The following is a 19121-nucleotide window of genomic DNA, read 5'->3' as shown; positions in this document are numbered from 1 at the left end:
TTTTCTTCTCCGGCTGCACCGGCTGCACGCAATCTTCTTTTCCGATCCCAAATCAGGCACAGCTCTAAGGCAGGAATGGCTCTGAGGGGCAAGCGATCTTCTTCTCTGGTCCCAAATCACGCACGACTCTAAGGCACCCAACACTCCGGCTTATGGGGCTCGCGATCTTCTTCTCCGGAGTTCTTTCCACGATCCACCGAACAAGATCAAGTTTAGGTAATCCTAATCTTCTTCTCCATCCTTCTTCTTTGTCCTAGAACTGCAGCACTAGTTGTGTCCTACTCATGCGATCGAGGTCATTCGCATGACCTAACCGTGTGGTGGTTGTCGCACGCGATGCCAATCGCTCGCACGACCTAATTGCGAGGTGGTCGCGCCTAGCCATTGCCGCAACCACCACATTGGTTGTAGCCTTGGTCATCTTGACTGCTGCCTTTTCACTGCCGTAGCCTTGGTCTCGTTGTCACTGCATATTTTTTTCTACATATGCTGCTTTGTTTGCCCCGTATGCAAGATTAAACTCTACTGTGTTTTTTTATTTACTGTTTTATTAATAAAATTGTTTTTTCAACCAGATATTATTATTGCAATGTTTTATTATTGTTGTTTTCTTGTTGTGCATACAAGTTGTTGTCTGATTGAAGCAATAACAAAACTTGATTGTCTATATTCCTATTTAGCTTAATTACGACCCAATTAGTCTTTTAATGTAATATGTGTTTTTAGAGAATGATTAGCTCTAGCTTATTTTGTTTATGAAAAATGTTTGTATATTTTTTTTAAAATGAAGGAAATATGTCTACAAAATCAAAGGATGAGTTAAAAAAGTTTCTGCAGTACAGGACCATAATAAATTTCATGAATCTCTGCCACCCTCTCACATGGTTAAAAAAAGTTAATAATTCACAAAAGATTGAATATTCATGCCGTGAAAACCGGAGCTCCAAAGTCATCTATGATTCACACTACAGATCACATCCTAGAGATGATACACTGAATTGTGGAAATTTTAGTAAAAATGATGAAGCATCTTTTGGACCAAGACAACCATTTGTCACTGAAACAGTGATGCCACAAACTTCTTCTCGTATGATTGTTAATACCAATGAAGCTGTGTGTGATTCTGTTGATAATCTTGCCAATGACATATTTTTAGATGCCCTTGATGATGATGAATTATTGCAGGTAGGATTTATCAATTTCTTTGTTTAGGGAGTTCTAATCTAAAATTCAGATATGGTTGTCTACTAGAGGCTTCATATAAATCATAGTTATTATAAATTTCAGAGTATTGATGTAGACCAAATAGTTATGGAACACTATCAAGTAACTGGCACACCAGAAGGTTCTGTATCTAAATAGGCACCTTTCACTCCAGTCTCTAGAAGTTACATAGGACGCCCTCGTGAAGATGCATTGCCACTGAAACTCATTACTGTCTCAACTGAACTTCTTGATAATGCTTCTGAGCTTAGTCCTGAACACTGCAAAAATCTTAATCAGGAGCGGTTTGTCCTTGTATACATGTACTTGAATGCTTTGTTACATGAGAACTCTTTTCTCCTTAATGAATATTTTTTGTTGCCCCTAATATTTGTGCCAGTTTACATCTCAAAAATAAGATTTAGCATCTTGAGAAAGACCTTTCCCTTTCAAATCAAGATGAAGAAAGACAGAGATCATCTTTCACGGCATCAACAACAACTACAAGGAATTTTCAACTTGAGAGGCCCTCAAGTATGACAGATCCTGTCAACTTTAACTCCTAGGCTTACATAAGAAATGAACCAGGAGATACTATAACTTGGAGCTCACCTACTCCATCCTGTTATGCAAACCAGTTTGGGACTACAGCTGCAGACAGACAAGTATTTACTCCAAAGCTTCTTGACATTAATTACATTGAAGGATCTGGAGATAAAAAATGGAAAAGTTTAGACTTTCCATGGACAAAGAAACTTGAGGTGATTCCCTTTTAATTTCTCTGTGACTTTTCATCTTTATTATGTTTGGTATTATTGAGTTTTCCTTCTTCCTAGGCTAACAACAGAAAAATGTTCGGTAATCACTCATTTCACCCCAATCAAAGAGAGGTGATCAATGCTACAATAAGTGGTTGTGATGTCTTTGTTTTAATGCCAACTGGTGGTGGAAAGAGTTTGACATACCAGGTATAATATCATTGTAGTCTATATACTTAATTTTGAATCTATTTTTCCTGTCTAATATGTACAAAAGTTTAGTCCCATTTTTCTTAATCCTCATTAGGGATTGTGATTCATATTTAAACTTTTATTGTTAAACCAATTTCTGCCATTCTAGGTAATATTATTTAAGAAGCATTACATAAATGCTATTTTGGAACTCATGTAGCACAAATATACTTTTCTTGGCTGGTTCTGTATATAGAAGTTTTGTTGCAGCTTCCTGCTCTCATCAGCTCTGGAGTAACATTAGTTGTCTATCCTCTTGTCTCTCACTCATTCAAGATCAAATTATGCATTTATTACAAGTACTACAGACAGTGTAATGAAGTTTCACTATTCATAAGTAAAATACTCTAGACTGAACTGTTTTACATGTTTTTTTTTAGCAGGCAAACATTCTTGCTACTTATCTTGGTGCCAATATTGAATGGGCTGAACAACAGGATATTTTTTGGGAAGTGATGTCTAATGTTTGCAAATACAAATTGCAGTATGTCACTCCAGAAAAAATTGCAAAGTAAGTTTTTTCTATACAACATAGGATTATCATATTGACATCATGAGCTGTTTCATAATTCAACTACTTAGGCAGTGGACAATGTATTATATGCACAAACAAAACCATTAATGCTATAAAAGTTAAAATGTAGGTGATTCCAACATTGTTTGATCCACTATTTTTGTCATTTAGTAGTCGAATCATTAAAGCTTTTTTTATCCTTACGTACTTTTGGTACTAAAATAACTAAAAAATTTCTTCATCAAGTTGCAGCTATGGTGACATCCAAGGTAGGGAAATGCTATGCATTTATTGGCTTTGAAGCACTGAAGGAGTTGTTCCTTTTGAGGTAAGATGCCCTCCCTAAATGCACTTCTTTCTATTGTTTCATCCTCATGTTTCCATTACTTGGATCTATGGGTATATACCCTAGATTTATGTTAATATTTTAAAGACTAGCTCTAATTTACAATAGACCAGATACCACATTATTCCAATAATTTAAACATCTGATAAATTTATTAAATATTTGACATATAGATATAAATTCAGTGTATCTTATTTGTTCTATTTTATATTGACATATATGATGTATAATTCTAGAAAAAAAAAGATTTGGGATGAGATGTGGATGAATTTGAAGTTTTTGAACGAATGCATAAAAGAAAGCAAGGTACTGGAGAGTTTGTGGATAACAAATCGGCTCGAGTTAGTGTAAGTAAACATAATTAATTATTCATTAATTTTTTATTATCTTATATTAATTCTTGTTTATTTTTTTATTTGTTAAATTAATATAAACTATTGTAATATGGACAGGAACAATATAAAGAGAGACAAAATATTGATGATCAATCTACTCAGTCTTCATTCAATCTCAAGTCATGGTAATGTAGTGGACGACCTATGCAAGGGGAGGTTGTACGGATTTGGATGCAATCAACACTTTAGAAGATCATACAATGGAAGTTCCAATGAAATGTGCTCCCATGAGAAGAACAAGGAATTATTTCAAGAAATTGAAGACGTGCGTGTTACTAGCAAGAGGATGGAGGAAGAAATTACTAAAAGCAAAAATAAATTGGAACTTGTTATCAAAGAAAATAGATAGATGGAAGAACAACTTATCCAGGAAGGTAGGCAAAGAGAAGAAAGTCTAAAGGAGATGGTTCGAAAAATGATTCAAGAGGTGGGATATACAAATCATTTATATCTAAGAGGATCTGGTCCCCGTGAGTGTTGTGATAAGTGAAATAAAGATTAAATTACTTTATCTTTGATTAATGGTTAAATGTATTTAGATTATATGAATATTTATTTATTTCAATATTAATTGTATGATACTTTTGCATTAAAATTAATTGTTTTAAATATTTTTAATTTGTTTGAAATGTGTGATTGTTGAAAGTACTATGTAGATGAGAAATATAAAAATATAATATAATATAAATTTAGTAATAAATTTAAAAATGATTATATACGAATTTATAAATAAAATTATAAACAGATTTATAAACAGATTAAAATTATATTTGATATGTTATTTGAGACAGATTAATTATGGATTTAAAACAAAATTTGAGACAGAATTTATATACGAATTTATAAACAGAATTATAAATGAATTTATAAACCGATTAAAATTATATTTGTTATGTAATTTGAAACAGACTAATGACGAATTTAAAACAAAATTAGAAACGAAATTTTTATTTTTAATTAATTTCATTTGGTCAAAATAAAACAGATTCATAAACAGTTTTTTAATCTGTTTTTGAAATTAGAGACAGAATATTTCCGTCTCAAATTTAGCTACGGGGCTTTCACTAACGGATATTTGAAACCGAATATTCCGTCTCAAATATCCTTTAAAAACGGAAAAATGACTTTCAAAGATAGAATTTTTCGTCTCTGAAGGTCTGTTTTCTTGTAGTGACATAGTGATCTAAAAATCTTTGGTATAAGATGCTAGGTCTATTACACTTAGGAATATAGAATTTATGGCAAAATGATCAAAACTATCAAAAATGGCAATTAAGGCTAGAATTAGGTATCTTCTATACCTCTACATGTTATTTGCCATATATTGTTTGCCATATGTCATGTCATGACATCATATTTAATTTAGTATCATTTGAAATGTCATGATAATGCTTAGGTTATTTAGATGTCATGCCTTATTTAAGTTTCATACTTTATGTCATGACATCATGACATTGGCACATGTTATTACTTATGATATCATTATATGTCATGTCATCATCTTTTTCATTTATAATCAATTAATTTGATTTAAGGACAAAAACATAATTTGATACGGAAATCAAATTGTTGTTTAGAAAATGCATGAGAACTTAGCTTAAGATGACCTAAACCCATATCTCACATCAAAATTGACTTGGATGTGTTTGATACACCTTATATGTGTGTGAGATATTAGGATTGTGAGTTAGGATCAAGGTGCATAGTTCTTGTACCTAGATGAGCCTAATTCTATTTGGGGATCATAGGGAAAGCTTGTGTACAAGTCATGTACATTTAGCCCTAAGATTGTGGTCCTAAATTAAAGGGTTTAAAATCATTTTAAAATTGATTTGAAAAACCTTGATGAAGCTTTTCTAGTGATAGCTCTCATCATTGAGCAAAGTGATACAAAGATGAGTTAACTTTGAGCTATTTCAAAGACTTTTGAACTTTGTATCAAGATTGAAAAATGGAAGATATTTTCATAGAAAACTATTTTTCCATGATAGTATATGTTATGAGGAATGTATCCTCAAAATTTTACAATTTTTGAAATTTTCTGTGATTTTCTAGAGGTTTCTGAATTTTGGGAGAAGAAAAATTCGGAAATCAGAAATCAGAGGTCGTGGACCGATCAGGAGGTTCCCTGATCGGTCCAGGTCTGTGTGGATCGGTCACTGGACCGATCCAGAGGGAGCCTGATCGGTCTGGTGACCGATCAGGGCGTGCCAAATTGCTGAAATTCGACTGGTTGTCTGAAATTTCAGCTCGGGAGTTGGTATTTTGAAGGTTTGAAACTCTCCAAGACATTGTTGGTGCAATGGTCAAGGGGGAGTTGACCTTTAGGGGGAATTTTACCTATTAGTCAAGGGGAGTTGACTTTTAGGGGGAGTTTTTACTCCTAAAGACTTGAGTGATATGGGATTATCACTAAGTTAATTGTTGACCTTAGTATCAAGGGGGAAATTAAGGGTTTCAATGAAAGGTATGGGACCTTCATTAGAAAGAAACTCTTGACCTTGATTCACTCTTTTTGATGTGTGTCAAAAAGGGGGAGAGTGTAGGTTTGGGGAGAATGTTCAAGGAAGAACATTAGAAAACCTAAGTTTGATTATGAGTTTTGTCAAACATCAAAAAGGGGGAGATTGTTGGTGCAACCTTAGGTCAAGGTTGACCTGGTTGACCAAACTCGAGTTGACTTGACTCGAGTTGTGTTTTGATGTTTGACGAGTTATGTTTGACAATGTTTGACGTGAACAGAAAAGTTGTATCTTGATGTTTTATAAGGATACAAGCTTGGGAGATTGTGGGTGCAACCCGTGGTCAAGGTTGACCTGGTTGACCCGAGGTGAGTTGACCTGACTCGGAAAAGTCCAAGCAGGGAACTTGGCACGGGAAAAGTCCAAGCAGGGAGCTTGGCATGGGAAAAGTCCAAGCAGGGAGTTTGGCATGGTGAAAAGTCCAAGCAGGGAGTTTTGGCATGGTGAAAAGTCCAAGCAGGGAGCTTGGCACGGGAAAAGTCCAAGTATGGAGACTTGGCACGGAGAAGTCCAAGTATGGAAGCTTGGCACATGGGAAGTCGGAGAGGGCTCGGTAGCTCGTTCTCCGGACTGTGGTCAGAGAGGGCTCGGGAGCTCGTTCTCTGGACCGGATGGAAGTCGGAGAGAGCTCGGTAGCTCGTTCCCCGAACTGTGGTCAGAGAGGGCTCGGTAGCTCGTTCTCTGGACCGGAGGTGAAAGTCCTGGTGAGTGAAGCCAGGTGAAAGTCCTGGTGAGTGAAGCCAGGCAGATGGAAAGTCCCGATGAGTGAAGCCAGGCAGACGGAAAAGTCCTGGTGAGTGAAGCCAGGCAGATTGGAAGTCCTGGTGAGTGAAGTCAGGTGAAAACCCTAGTGAGTGAAGCTAGGTGAAAATGAAAGTCCTGGTGAGTGAAGCCAGGCAGTTGGTGAAAGTCCTGGTGAGTGAAGCCAGGCAGTTGGGAAGTCCTGGTGAGTGAAGCCGGGCAAGGAAAAATCCAGATGGATCAAGGCTGATCGGACATCTGGTGTTGTGAAGGTCAAGAAGGTCAAGGGAGTGACCGGATACTTGGCACGAAGAGAAAAGTCCAAGTGGGTCAAAGGGATTGACCGGACACTTGGTGGGGAGTCTTAGCAGGTCAAGGGAGTGACCGGATGCTACGCATGATGTACCAACAGGTCAAGGTTGACCGGATGTTGGTTTGGAAGGCTTGGGACTTGGTTTGGGCAAAAATCAAGCTCTGGATCGATCAGTGGATCGATCCAGTGATACATTGGGTATCTGGATCGGTCTGGTGACCGATTAGTAACCAAACAATAACCTACTGAGTGTTATCTGATCGGTCTGCAGACCGATCAGGAAACAACGAATAGAAGGCAAGAAGTTCAGGAGAAAAAGGAAGGGACATGCATGCTGATCGGTCCCTGGACCGATCAGAGGAAGCTCTGATCGATCAGGACATAGCCTGATCGGTCCAAGCTTAGCCTGATCGGTCCCCAAGACCGATCAGGGACAGTGTGGACCGATCAGGTTGGAGCCTGATCGGTCCAGAACTATCCGTTGGCTCACAACGGTCTTCTGTCTTCTACTGTCTTCTGGCTTCTTCTTCGCAGGTGGATGCAGGTATAAAAGAGGCTAAGGGCTTCTACAGAGGGGCAACTTCTTACTTCTTCTTCCTCCTCTGAACTGAGCTGTTGTTCTTCTGAAAGCTGTGTTCTTGAGCTTTACTGAGCTCCGAAGCTTCGTGTGAGCTTCTTCGACTGAGTTGCTTGTTGGCATTCGTCCGTGAAGTTGGTGCTTCATCCGGGACTTCAGTCGACGAGAAGGCAAGCGAGTATTTGTACATTCATTGTGTATTTTGTTCTTGCTCTTCGTTGTATTTCCATATTGCTGTTGCAAGCTATTGTGGCGAGGTTTCTCCACCCACAAGGAGTATTTATTAGTCGGTTCTCCGGGGACTCATCCACCGACGGATTGATAGGGCTAGTCCACCTTACGGACACACCGAGGAGTAGGAGTATCACCTCCGAACCTCGTTAAATCCATCGAGTTTGAGGTTTGTCTTCTTCCTTTTCATTTCCACGGTTTCATTTCCGCTGCGCTAACCCTAATCGTAGGAAGAAACGGGAAGAATTTGGGGCGGCTATTCACACCCCCCTCTCTAGCCGCGACCGTCGATCCTAACAGAATCAACTTGAGTCCAACTCAATTAGTTCAATTAGGATTACTCTTAATCCAATTTGATTCATCACATGAATCTAATCCTCTTGGTTCATCATATGAACCTACTCTCCATCTAATTGTCCTTTGTGTGTGACCCTATAGGTTCTTATAACGTTAGCAATGCTCCTAAACCTATTTAGAAGCATAAGTAATGAGCGGTATCTAGCAACACATCATTACTACCCAAGTTATAAGAATGTTGAGATCCAACATCACCTTGTGACTACTGATTGTGACTCCTCACAATATATGACAAGTATCCTTCTATCCTAGACATCTAGATTGATCAATGTGAGGCATAGACCGTGTCATCCTCTAATCAATCTAAATCTTGAACTCCAAGTAGACTCACTCAATCAAATGAGCTCAATATCTCATATTGACTCATTTGGGCATGGTCATGCACTTTGTGGTCTCACTCTATCAAGAATATCGATGTCGCTCCCGTCATATAGGAGGGATAGATCTCATCTACATCACTCACATCCCTCTGTATAATTCGTTACATACCCAGTAATTGCCTTTATAGTCCTCCCAGTTACGGGTGACTTTTGACGAAGCCAAAGTACGTAACTCCTTATGTAGGGATCCATGGTGACTTCAGGTCCAAGGACTAGTAGTCATACTAATAGCCACATGAGAAAGTATATGACACTCATATAACGATCCATGATACTTTCTAATGGCGGGTCATTCAGTATACATTCTCCAATGCATACCCATGTGTTAACTTGATATCTCTATATCCATGACTTGTGAGATCAAGTCATCGAGTTGACCTACATGCTAGTCTCATCGCATAAACATTGTCCCTGAATGTTAATACTCGACTAGGAATGATTAAGAGTAGTGTTCCCTATATCATCTCACTATCGGTTCAACTAACCGATTGGTATAGGTAAGAACCTTCTACTCAAGGACGCTATTATACTTAGTTTATTTGACACCAATACAAGTAAGTATAATAATCAAAACAAATGCCTTTATTAATGTATAAGAAAATGATACAATGAGTCCATACAACAATCATCAAATGATTGGCTCTAGGGCTCTAACTAACAGGTATGACTAAGAGTCTTTGCCACAAACACTTCTACAGTATGACTAGGAGTCTTTGCCACAAACACTTCTCCAAATATCGAGTGTTGAGGCATCATATAATTTATATATTACCTTAATCCAATTATAATTTCCTAGGTTATTGATATCATCGACAATATCTATAATTACTATATGCAGCTTATAAGTATAAGAAGCAAATAAAAATAGAAGAAAAAATATACAAAATATAAAATTTACAAAACAATCGACATCCTCACTTGAATCGATGCAGATATAATATTTCTTCTCTTTTCTTTCAAAATATATTATATACAATTTTCTAGAAGTAACCTTCGAATTCATCTTTACATGCATGTCTCTATCTAAGATTCCGACCAATAGTGTTACGTCTTTTGTTGTGAAGGTCACACCTATATTGTAAAATTTAAAACTTTATCTTCTGAATATTTCTCAAAGATGTTAACTAGTAATCTCCTAAGTGGAATTTTCGATATGTTGTTGGGAAAGACACAAAGGAGCTACTGTTTATAATGTTAATATATTTTTCATGAAAATTCACTCTTGATTGCCTTTTTCTCTTCTCTTACCTTTTGGGAAAGTTTGACAAAAGAAATTTATAAAATAATCCAATTTACTCCTCCAATGTAACTTATATTCGATATGTAACTTTTTTTTTTTAAGTTGTTGATGTAAATGTTTGTATTTCCTATAGTACACACATAAAACATTCGAGATTTGTAAATGAACAAACAAATAACGTGGTATTTTTCAAACTAACACTTTTTAGCCAATTCATTTTGACATATTTAACAAACTTAAATACAAACTAAATATGACAACAAGTAGTTCTAGTAATTAATTGTATAGATCAAAGCATTAGTAAACATTATTCCTAGTAGATGATGGTACTTAGATAATGCAATTTTTTCACTAAGCTCAATGACCAACTGTTATTGTACTTTTTCCGTCAATTCAATCACATAAATTTTATGAAACTAACTTAAACTAAACATACATATTTTTGCTTATATTTTTTAAAACATTTCATCAAAATTATTTCACCTGAGAAGATGATGGATTCTTCGACATTTCAAATATTAATAATCCTGTAGCCTTGGATCAACCCTTACTCGAACCTGATTCTTCCAGGGAACAAACTCCAACTGAAAGGATGGAAGCCTTGTACTAATGGGAGATCATGCAGTCATCGGTGAAGCACTGAGAGCAACCGTTCAATGTTTCGTCACTTAGGCTTGAGCTTGGCTAGTGAAAGCGTCATTTAATACTAAATCGAGGTGGTTCGGTGAAGTAAAAGTTATCTTTTATGTCATTTTTATAGGTAGGAACTAGGGTTTCCTAGTTTTGCAAGCAGGAGTGAGGAGGTGTCATGACTTTTTTATGAAAAAATATACGAGTCGTTCGTGGTTCGGTGACATACCTCATACTCTCATTTAATCCTGGCTTCGAACACATGTGAGATTTTAATGATTTTTGTGAATGGTAAAATGGGAATTTAACCTAGGGGAAGCTATGCAATTTGGACATTACCAAAATGGGTATGCGATTTGGGGAAAATGCAAAAGTAGCTACCACTTAAATTATGTTTCAAAATTTATTGATTCAAGACTAATTTTGCAATAGTATTAGATTTCTAACATTAAAAAGACAGTTAAACAGATCCAAAACATTTTAAAATTTAAAAAATATATTTATTTTTTATTTTTTTCAGGCTTTTAGGAATATAAATGTGATATTAATTTTTGATTGGGGGGTTATTTTATCTATAAAAAATCAACAATATAGTATTTTTTTAGAATGAAAAAAATGAAAGGAGCGGCCTTTGTCGAAAATAAAATGTAAAACTGTTTATCAAATAAAGTGAAAAATACGACTCATGCCGCATCAAAGTGAGAAATCTGTGTGGTGAGATGGCGGGTGAAGGCAGTTTGGCTGGCGATTGCGAATCTGCCTGTTAAATTTATGCATCTTTCTTAGGTATGAACTGCCAAGTGGTTTAATTGGGACGCTGAACTGTGCTTGTGCTCAAAACAATCAGCATTCCAGATATGATTCTCTTTCCTATTTTTTTTTTTAATTGAGGGTGAATTTTGACCTAAACATAAATTTGTCAAATATTATTTTTGCAAAAAAAAAAAACTGCATTGACAATATGATTTATCTATAGTTGATAAAATTATTTTACGATATCTACATGGTTTTAAAATTATTATCCATCATCATAGCATTATTATTTATTTTTTCTATTGTTGATAAAAAAAATTAAATCTAATTAAATATATGTATGTTTCTGATCTAGTTGAAGACATTAGGATGGTAAGATTTAAAAGGTGATTATGTTTATCTCAGACGGTCTATTTCTAGGTTATGTGAAAAAAGATAAATCACGAGATCAACTTATATAGTCTATTTAGAGAGAATGAACAATATACCTAAGCTTACATATATAATTATTAAACCTTATAATGACTCTCTTCAATCAATTATTAGATTGAAATATATCGGAAGAATGCCCTCGGGCATGGTACATGATAAGGTGTTATCGGGATACTTAAGAGCACCACAGGTCGATACTCTGCTGAGACATGTGCTTGCATTGAATATGATGGAAAATCTAAGTTGACGACCTAGGATCAAAGTACCCATGAATAAAAAAGACTAGGAGTTTGCTTTCAGAGGTAGAGTACTTAGTTTGGCGTTGGATGACATTATAGGGATGACGAAGATGGTCGACCGCCAACGAACTACTACAAGTGTTTTCGAATGTACCCAATGGATGAACCCACAGAGGGCCGCCCACCTAGGTTATCAAAAACAATTGATAGTTAAAATATATCTCTACGAGTATAGTGTAGTAATAAATCAAGCTTACAAGCAATCATTCCAATCAAGCTTAAATTATACACTCTACGGGTATAACATTCTAAAATTTAATCCTGCATTCAAAGGATTTATATTTATTATTTTTGGTAATACAAATATCCAACCATTCAAACCAACTAATCCTAAAGATAATTAATTCAACTCTATAAAAATTTTCCACCTACCAATAGGATAAATAAAAAAGTATTCTTAGAGTTCATCCAAATGATGAGCATACCCAAAGGATTTAAATTATAGAATCTTAGATAACTCTCCCAATAGCCAAGCAATCACAAGAAGATCACTACACAAATATTTACATGATTGAAGACACAAATTAAATATTTCGACCACTCAACTTAAGCTCTTATGATTTTCATGCATTTAGGAATTCAAATCCACCGAGCTCCCACTGATTTAAAAAAGAAAATGATACAAAGATTTGGCACTAGGGAACCAACGAGAGAACTAGTTCGAGTAGCTCAACTTATAAATTGGGGGGAAAAAATACATATTTCAGTGAGCAAGAGGTTAAATTCCACTTAGTTATGGTGACCAACACTCAAAAAAGCAGTCAAGAGTACCACAATATACGTAAAATAATCCCACTAAAGTAGAGTAGAATTGAAACAAAGTGACCACACATTTTAAGTACATGAAAGAATATACAAGAATCCGTTCACGTTCGCCGATTTGTTATCACAAGCAGCCAGACATTCAAACGAAACCCCACGACTTAGAAGATACATGTACATCTTCTACGTAGACCAATAAAAGGAATAACATTCATCAGTGGTCTAATCAATTCACATAGAGTGTTGGTGTAGTAGGAAATGGAAGAAGCCACTCTGTCTCTCAAGCGTTGGTGCAGTAGAAATAGAAGTCACCCTTGTGGCAATGCTCTTCTAAGAAGATTTTTCCCATGCCTTGTATTGATAGACTTCTCTAAGAGCATCAATAAGCCAACAATACTTACAGATAGCCCAAAGGTGTATCTGACAAGGTAACAAACAGCACAGACCTCAATTTTCATCCTTCGATTCAAACAATTGAAGATATATAAGTTTCGAGTGAATTTACACACACCTTAATTGAGATGGTATCCAGAAAAAAGAGAAGAAACTCTGCAGAATTTTTTTAAGAAAATGCTGTTAGACATAAACCATTTCCTTTGAGACTGCATCAGATTTTGATGAATGAGCCTTACTAATACATAATCAGTGATAATTAAGTCTTTAACAACAAAACCAGCATCAAGAACTATTCAAACAGTTTGATTGACAAATCCATACCCATAAAACAAATTAAAATAATACGCTCAGTGGAAAAAAAAAAAAGAAGAGACAAACTATACAATTGTAGAAACTCAACAAGAAAGCTACAGCATTAAAATACCTCTGTTGCATTCAGCATACACCTTTCCATGAACTAATCAAACATTAACTTATTAGGGGTTTGGAATGGCACATACTTCAAACCAATTAGCATTAATAGATAATACCCCAAATATCTGAGGAAAAATATTCATGAATGGTGAATAAGATATCAGTATTTCAGAGGATTCACATAGTATCAGACCAAAAAAAACAAGTACTCCTTCATGTCTTCTTATTGTGTTACCAGTTAATGCAAGGGTGATATGTAATATTGTAGAACACAATTCTGAAGCAAGCAGAAATTGACACTTGAAAATAAGATAGTCCTATAAAACTATAAAGTGAATAGCCAATATTGCTTTGTATGATATTGCATTGGAACTACTAGAATAACTGTTTTAATTTCTTCCAGATTCCTGCCTTGTTAGATAACTCAAATTTGCATCTTCTTAATTGAAGTACTGAATCTCATTACTGCTTAGACAGATTTTGAGCTTTTGATCAGAATAACAATCAAACATTTAAGAAAAATATTTATCTCTTGTGATGAAAGTAAAAAAATAAGAGGAAAATAGTTTGTCATCCTTTCATGCAAAAGACATAATTAACCCTCCTGGACCCTAACAAAAGTGATAACGAGTAGAACTATAAGAAAAATGTCCTTATAGTTAGTGACACCCTGCAATACAGATTCAACTCCAAGTCAACAGGTCATGCCTACGTGGTTCTATTTCAATCCAACATTTCTACTTATGCATACAAAGAGTTTTGACTACAGAACTGACCTCTCCTAGGAGGTTAACAAGTCAATCCACCTCTCCCAGAAAGTCAACGAGTCGATCGACCTCTTTTACTAGGTCGGCATGTCAACACTTATGTAGATTTCACAAAGTCACCAAACTATATTAAGGACGAGCTCATTTCAATTCTCTACTCAGATCTCAATTCTCTTGAGCTCCCTATGTTGAACTCGGCTCCCCTAGCTTTCTATGTCAAACTCGATTTCCTGAGCTCCTTATTCTGTTTACGGCCCATCTACAACCGTCTTTGAAATTATAGGTTATAATCAGACATGACCTACAATCTCTATATGGCTCCTCCATAATCCATAGCCACTAACAACCTAATGGCTAACATTAACAGAAGCAATAAAAATTAAGGAGGCTCGAGGGTTTAAGTTTTTATCCCCTCTTACACTTGTAAATACCCAAGTACGCCCACCATTTGGAACGGAATCTCTCCTCCTAATATTTTATACTCTTTGCTTTTGTTTCCACTATATCCTAGTGATTTAATGATGCTGGACTGGAATAGCGATTATCTAGCGGGTTGAAGAGAAGGAAGATTTGTGGAGAAAACAAGAAGAGAAATAGAAGAAAACAAAGAGAAACCCATCGTTCTCTAGGTTTTACCAAAAAAGGAAACTTTATTCAATAATAGAGAATGATCTCTCAAACAGCTAAATAAACCCTTATATAGAAACCCTTGACTCATAATAGGCAAAACTATAAAAAACACCCTAAATACCAAAAAATAGAAATTAACAAAAATAGTAAAATAGATGTTTGGAGCCTCCAAAAAGGTACTAAACGTTGTTTTTCGAACCTGAAATTTGGGGGTTACGGGTTCTATCGGGTAACAAATCTAGGTCTCTGAACCAGCTTCATTTCAATCTAAACAACGCCTCGTTCTGATACCCAAGTAAAAAATTATAACCCTTTCCAGAAGGTCTTCGAGAGGTCTTCTTGTCAATCCTGCATCACTTAATCATCGAAGGGGCTTCATCGGAAATAACTCCAACGCCCTCCTTCGAATGTCTGCTCTCATGTGTGCAAGTCGACTCTCAGTACTCACCCCAACACCTACCTCATCATCCAACACACTAACAATTATAATACCCTTCTACGGTCTAATTTTTTATTGTGAAACAAATAGATACTTAGATGAAACCCTAAAGTCTAAAAGACTATTTTCAAATTTGACATGTTCTACGCATCCAAACACCTGTCACAAACTCCAAACATTTCATGTTAAGCATGTTTCATTGGGGTATCTGAGCAAACATTGAATTGAATCTACACACAAAAAAGATGTGCATTGAAAAGGTACGAGTAATTTAGTATTTACCTTAATCATGGACATGAACGAAAATCTCTTGACCGTAGGTGGTTCCTTAGCAACCCTTCTCTCTGGATCGCCTTCCTCACACATTTGTTGAGCAATATCTTTCAACAGCACTAGCTCAGCTTTATCTATATTCAAAGAAAGTAAGGACTGCCTCATGGATTCTCGATCAGCCTCTAGTGCCTGAAGCCGCATACAAAGCCCCTTTATTTCATCTTCGTCAATGCCCCCACCCGCACCCATACTATTCTGGATATCCCTCGGTTTGCTGATACAGTTGTCACTCTCCTTATGCACTGCATCCACCGTATACACTTTGTCACTGGTATCATCTTTTCCACCACAATCTGAACCGCAGTCAACCGTGGAAGGGAATTCCTCACTCTTACTGTGCTCGAGGCCTGAATCTGGGCGGCATGGCGACTGTCCCACTATAACTCGCTTGTCCATGACTTCACAAAAAGTGCTTCTTGATTTCCGTTCGGGATGGCTCATCAGGCGGTTCAGATACTGAAGTTGCTCAGGAGGACTCACACCTAAGGGGTGATGATCAAATTGGGGATAGTCGTTAAGGAGCAGGTCGAAATGAGGGAATGAACAAGAAGCCGAGTCGAGTGGGCTCTTCGGCGGAGAGGGAGGCGCGTGGTCGTCGATGTCGATGCCATAGCTGTGAAGGCGGTGGCGGTATGCCTGGACTGCACGGGTTAGGGCTTCGATGGCTTGGTCTCGCTTGAATAGAAGTTCCTCGAGAACCTCGATCTCTTGCTGGTTGTGCGCCATCTTTCCCTCAGCAAAATGCTTGAACTGGCGTGCCTCCATCACGCTCTCAGACTTCTCTCGCTGCAGGCGCAGGATCATAAACATAGCCTCGGTGGCAGAGGACGCAGTGGCGTTCCGCTCCTCCTCAAGTTCCATCTGTAGCTTCTGGACCGCCTGGCGGTGGTTGATTAGAGCCTGACGTAGAGCCTCCACTTCGATCTCCATCGCCACCTTGGCCACGCAGGCGACGCTTTCAGTGCCGTCTGGCGCCTCGCCGTCCCTCCCCTCCAGCTTCCGCTTCATGCTCCGGCTCCATGATAATGAGGGAGAAGAAGCAGAGCCGCAACAAAGGCAGGCACAGGCACACACCCCGCTCCCTGCCTCCGCGCTTCCTTCTCTTTCTCCGGGCAAGGAGGTAGGCTTCTCAGGTTCCATAGTTTCGAGGAGCACATACAGAAAAACCCACAGAAAACACGTCTTCAGACTCCCAACCGAGCACTGCCGCCTTGTCTACCTCCACCACTGCCGGCAACGGCGTCCCGGGAAGCAGAGGAAAAAGAAGCGGGATCCAAAATTAAGCCAGCGCTCAGAAACGAACGAGCCGCGAGAAAAGAATAAGAAGAAGATGTGCCAAAATTTGGAGTCGCCAAAAAGGACGAGAGAGAGGGAAGGGGTGCATCTTTTCTCCCCTCTTATTCTGTCGCTTTCTTCTTTCTGTCCCAGTCTTCGGCGTCTCTTCGCATCCATTGACACCGTGAACGACGAGCCATGGAGGGGATTTGCCTCTGGTGGATCCCATAGAGCAATATTGAGGGTAACAAAGAGGCTGGCTCAACGGCCACCCCGTCGACACCTTCCCCCTTCGTCTTCTCCAGTCCAGCAGTTTCCGATACTTTAAGAGGATCTTCTTTATCGTGTATGTGTGTCTATCCTATCTGTCCATTTGGTCAGTCTATCTTATTTATTAGTGTGTGTGTGTGTCTATCCTATCGTGTATGTGTGTCTTCTTTATAAGTGTAGTTCGTCTGTCTATATTATTTATTTGGTTGTCTGTCTAATTTGTTTAGTTTGGTTTTAATTCTAAGTTTTGCTTTTGATTTTGTTGTCTTGTTCTTGTTTTTTATTTTTGAATTCTGATTTTGATGGTTAGTTTTTTAATTTTTTATTTTATTTTATTTTATTCAGAGGGTCTAGTTTCTAAGTTTTAATTCCTAATTTTTGGCTTTTGGATACCTGTTCTATTTTCGGTTATGAGTTTTGAATTCGAAGTTTTAAATTTTAAATTTTGGGTTTTGATTTCTAAGTTCTGGATTTTTAAGTTTTGATTTCTAGGTCATGAATTGTTAGTTTCAGATCTCTGAAATATTAATTCCGGATTCTATGTTTTAGATTTGGGATTTTGATTTATGGTCTCCTGAGTTAAAGAAGGGGAAAAGGAAAAGGGAAGGGGGGGGGGGGGGGGGTGAAGTCATCATCTTAGAGCGGTCTCATACATTCAGGAAGGATATAAATTATGAAAATATTTATCCTAGTACAACGACACGAAAATTGATATATGGTCTAGTATACTAAATCTATTACCCTCTAACCACTTAACATTCCCGTAAGGACAATTAGGTACCTAACTATTTTAGTAAAAGATTATTACACTCATTTCAGGTGTCCTTACAATCCGTTCTCAAATTATATGAAGGGAGATAAATCATAGAGTTAGTTTATAACTGACCGCCAAATTAACTAACAGGTGAGAGATATCTTTTCTTTGTGGATATACGTCCATCGAAAATTGATCTCTTATTCGATTAATGAGGCACCCAACTATGGTTCTATTATGGGTTGAAGATGCCCCCGGGGCTATGGTGTAACGGTAGGGCATCCAGGTTGTCACCCAAACACCGTTCGAGCCCCAACTATGGCAAATTTGTAGAAATTTTTTCTCCAAATGGGGCACGTAACTAAAGGATGTTAGGCTCTTGGGCTGCCCGCTGCGAGCGCTTCCCGATTTATCCTAGTGGCCGGTGAGAAATTTTCGTGGGACCGGGCCGGTCACCCCAGGCTCGACGTTACCTAGTCTGGTTAATCATTTTTTATTATGGGTTGAAGATTGTCCTCGGGGCTATGGTATTGCGGTATAATATCCAGGTTGTCATTCAGGTACTTGCGGTTCAAACACCAGCTACGACATATTTGTAGAAATTTTTTCTTCAAATGGGGGGGGTGTAACCAAAGGATGCTAGGCGGCTAACCGCCACGTGCACTTCCTAATTTATCTTGGTGACTGGTGGAAAATTTTCGTGAATGAGGTTAATTAAAATTATCATTTTTATTATGGGTTGAAGATTTTATTTAGGTTATGCTTTTAATTCTTGATTCTAATTCATTTAGATCGAAATTCTATTTGAATTCTATTTTTCCGTTTGGGGTTCTAGTTCTATTTTGAGTTTTGATTATGGTCTTAGTTTTTCTTTTTTTTTTTAATAAGGCGGCGAAACTTGGTGTTGTATGTTGCGAATGGGATGAAGAAGGTCGGATCTAGTTCAGTTTGTTGGATAGGTGACAAGCAAGTGTACGATTGCAAATTTCTTCTCTGGTGTGTTTTTTCTTAAAAAAATTTAGATATCTAATCCTTTGAACTGATTAATCCAGATTAATTCTGCTCCATAAAAATTTTCCATCAACAATTAAGATAAATCAGAAAGCGCTCAAGGAGGCTCATCTAAACGACCAGTATT

At 37.3% G+C, this 19121-nt stretch overlaps 3 protein-coding genes across 3 annotated transcripts; 2 read left to right on the top strand and 1 right to left on the bottom strand.

Annotated features, from left to right (window-relative positions):
- The first annotated feature begins 704 nt into the window (after nucleotides 1-704).
- LOC122012329 lies at nucleotides 705-1386 on the top strand. The gene is made up of 2 exons (XM_042568826.1): nucleotides 705-1185; nucleotides 1288-1386. Exons 1-2 carry the CDS (start codon nucleotides 796-798, stop codon nucleotides 1360-1362), a joined length of 465 nt encoding a protein of 154 aa, XP_042424760.1. The 5' UTR covers nucleotides 705-795; the 3' UTR covers nucleotides 1363-1386.
- A 1269-nt stretch (nucleotides 1387-2655) lies between these two features.
- On the top strand, nucleotides 2656-3817 carry LOC122011097. The gene is made up of 4 exons (XM_042567529.1): nucleotides 2656-2724; nucleotides 2980-3055; nucleotides 3310-3420; nucleotides 3526-3817. Exons 1-4 carry the CDS (start codon nucleotides 2676-2678, stop codon nucleotides 3815-3817), a joined length of 528 nt encoding a protein of 175 aa, XP_042423463.1. The 5' UTR covers nucleotides 2656-2675.
- An 8904-nt stretch (nucleotides 3818-12721) lies between these two features.
- Nucleotides 12722-17326, bottom strand: LOC122009902 (myosin-binding protein 7-like). Its single transcript, XM_042566216.1, has 3 exons — nucleotides 15634-17326; nucleotides 13217-13254; nucleotides 12722-13125 (listed from the first exon to the last, which is right to left on the bottom strand). The coding sequence occupies exons 1-3, from the start codon at nucleotides 16822-16824 to the stop codon at nucleotides 13014-13016; spliced, it is 1341 nt and encodes a 446-aa protein (XP_042422150.1). The 5' UTR covers nucleotides 16825-17326; the 3' UTR covers nucleotides 12722-13013.
- Between the last annotated feature and the right edge of the window lie 1795 nt (nucleotides 17327-19121).

The sequence above is a fragment of the Zingiber officinale genome, chromosome 8A, assembly GCF_018446385.1.
Source record: "Zingiber officinale cultivar Zhangliang chromosome 8A, Zo_v1.1, whole genome shotgun sequence".
Classification (NCBI taxonomy): Eukaryota; Viridiplantae; Streptophyta; class Magnoliopsida; order Zingiberales; family Zingiberaceae; genus Zingiber; species Zingiber officinale.
This window is presented reverse-complemented; position numbering and strand designations above follow the sequence as displayed.

What these genes read in the sequence shown, in the direction of transcription:
- LOC122012329 (XM_042568826.1), top strand. Translation starts at nt 796, where the DNA reads ATGTCTACAAAATCAAAGGATGAGTTAAAAAAGTTTCTGCAGTACAGG. An exon ending in ATGATGATGAATTATTGCAG is followed by an intron (nt 1,186 to 1,287) that starts GTAGGATTTATC and finishes TATAAATTTCAG; the next exon opens with AGTATTGATGTAGACCAAAT.
- LOC122011097 (XM_042567529.1), top strand. Translation starts at nt 2,676, where the DNA reads ATGTTTGCAAATACAAATTGCAGTATGTCACTCCAGAAAAAATTGCAA. An exon ending in AAGGAGTTGTTCCTTTTGAG is followed by an intron (nt 3,056 to 3,309) that starts GTAAGATGCCCT and finishes GTATAATTCTAG; the next exon opens with AAAAAAAAAGATTTGGGATG. An exon ending in ACAAATCGGCTCGAGTTAGT is followed by an intron (nt 3,421 to 3,525) that starts GTAAGTAAACAT and finishes TAATATGGACAG; the next exon opens with GAACAATATAAAGAGAGACA.
- LOC122009902 (XM_042566216.1), bottom strand. Translation starts at nt 16,824, where the DNA reads ATGGAACCTGAGAAGCCTACCTCCTTGCCCGGAGAAAGAGAAGGAAGC. An exon ending in CGTTCATGTCCATGATTAAG is followed by an intron (nt 13,255 to 15,633) that starts GTAAATACTAAA and finishes AAAATTCTGCAG; the next exon opens with AGTTTCTTCTCTTTTTTCTG. An exon ending in TGGATACCATCTCAATTAAG is followed by an intron (nt 13,126 to 13,216) that starts GTGTGTGTAAAT and finishes TTACCTTGTCAG; the next exon opens with ATACACCTTTGGGCTATCTG.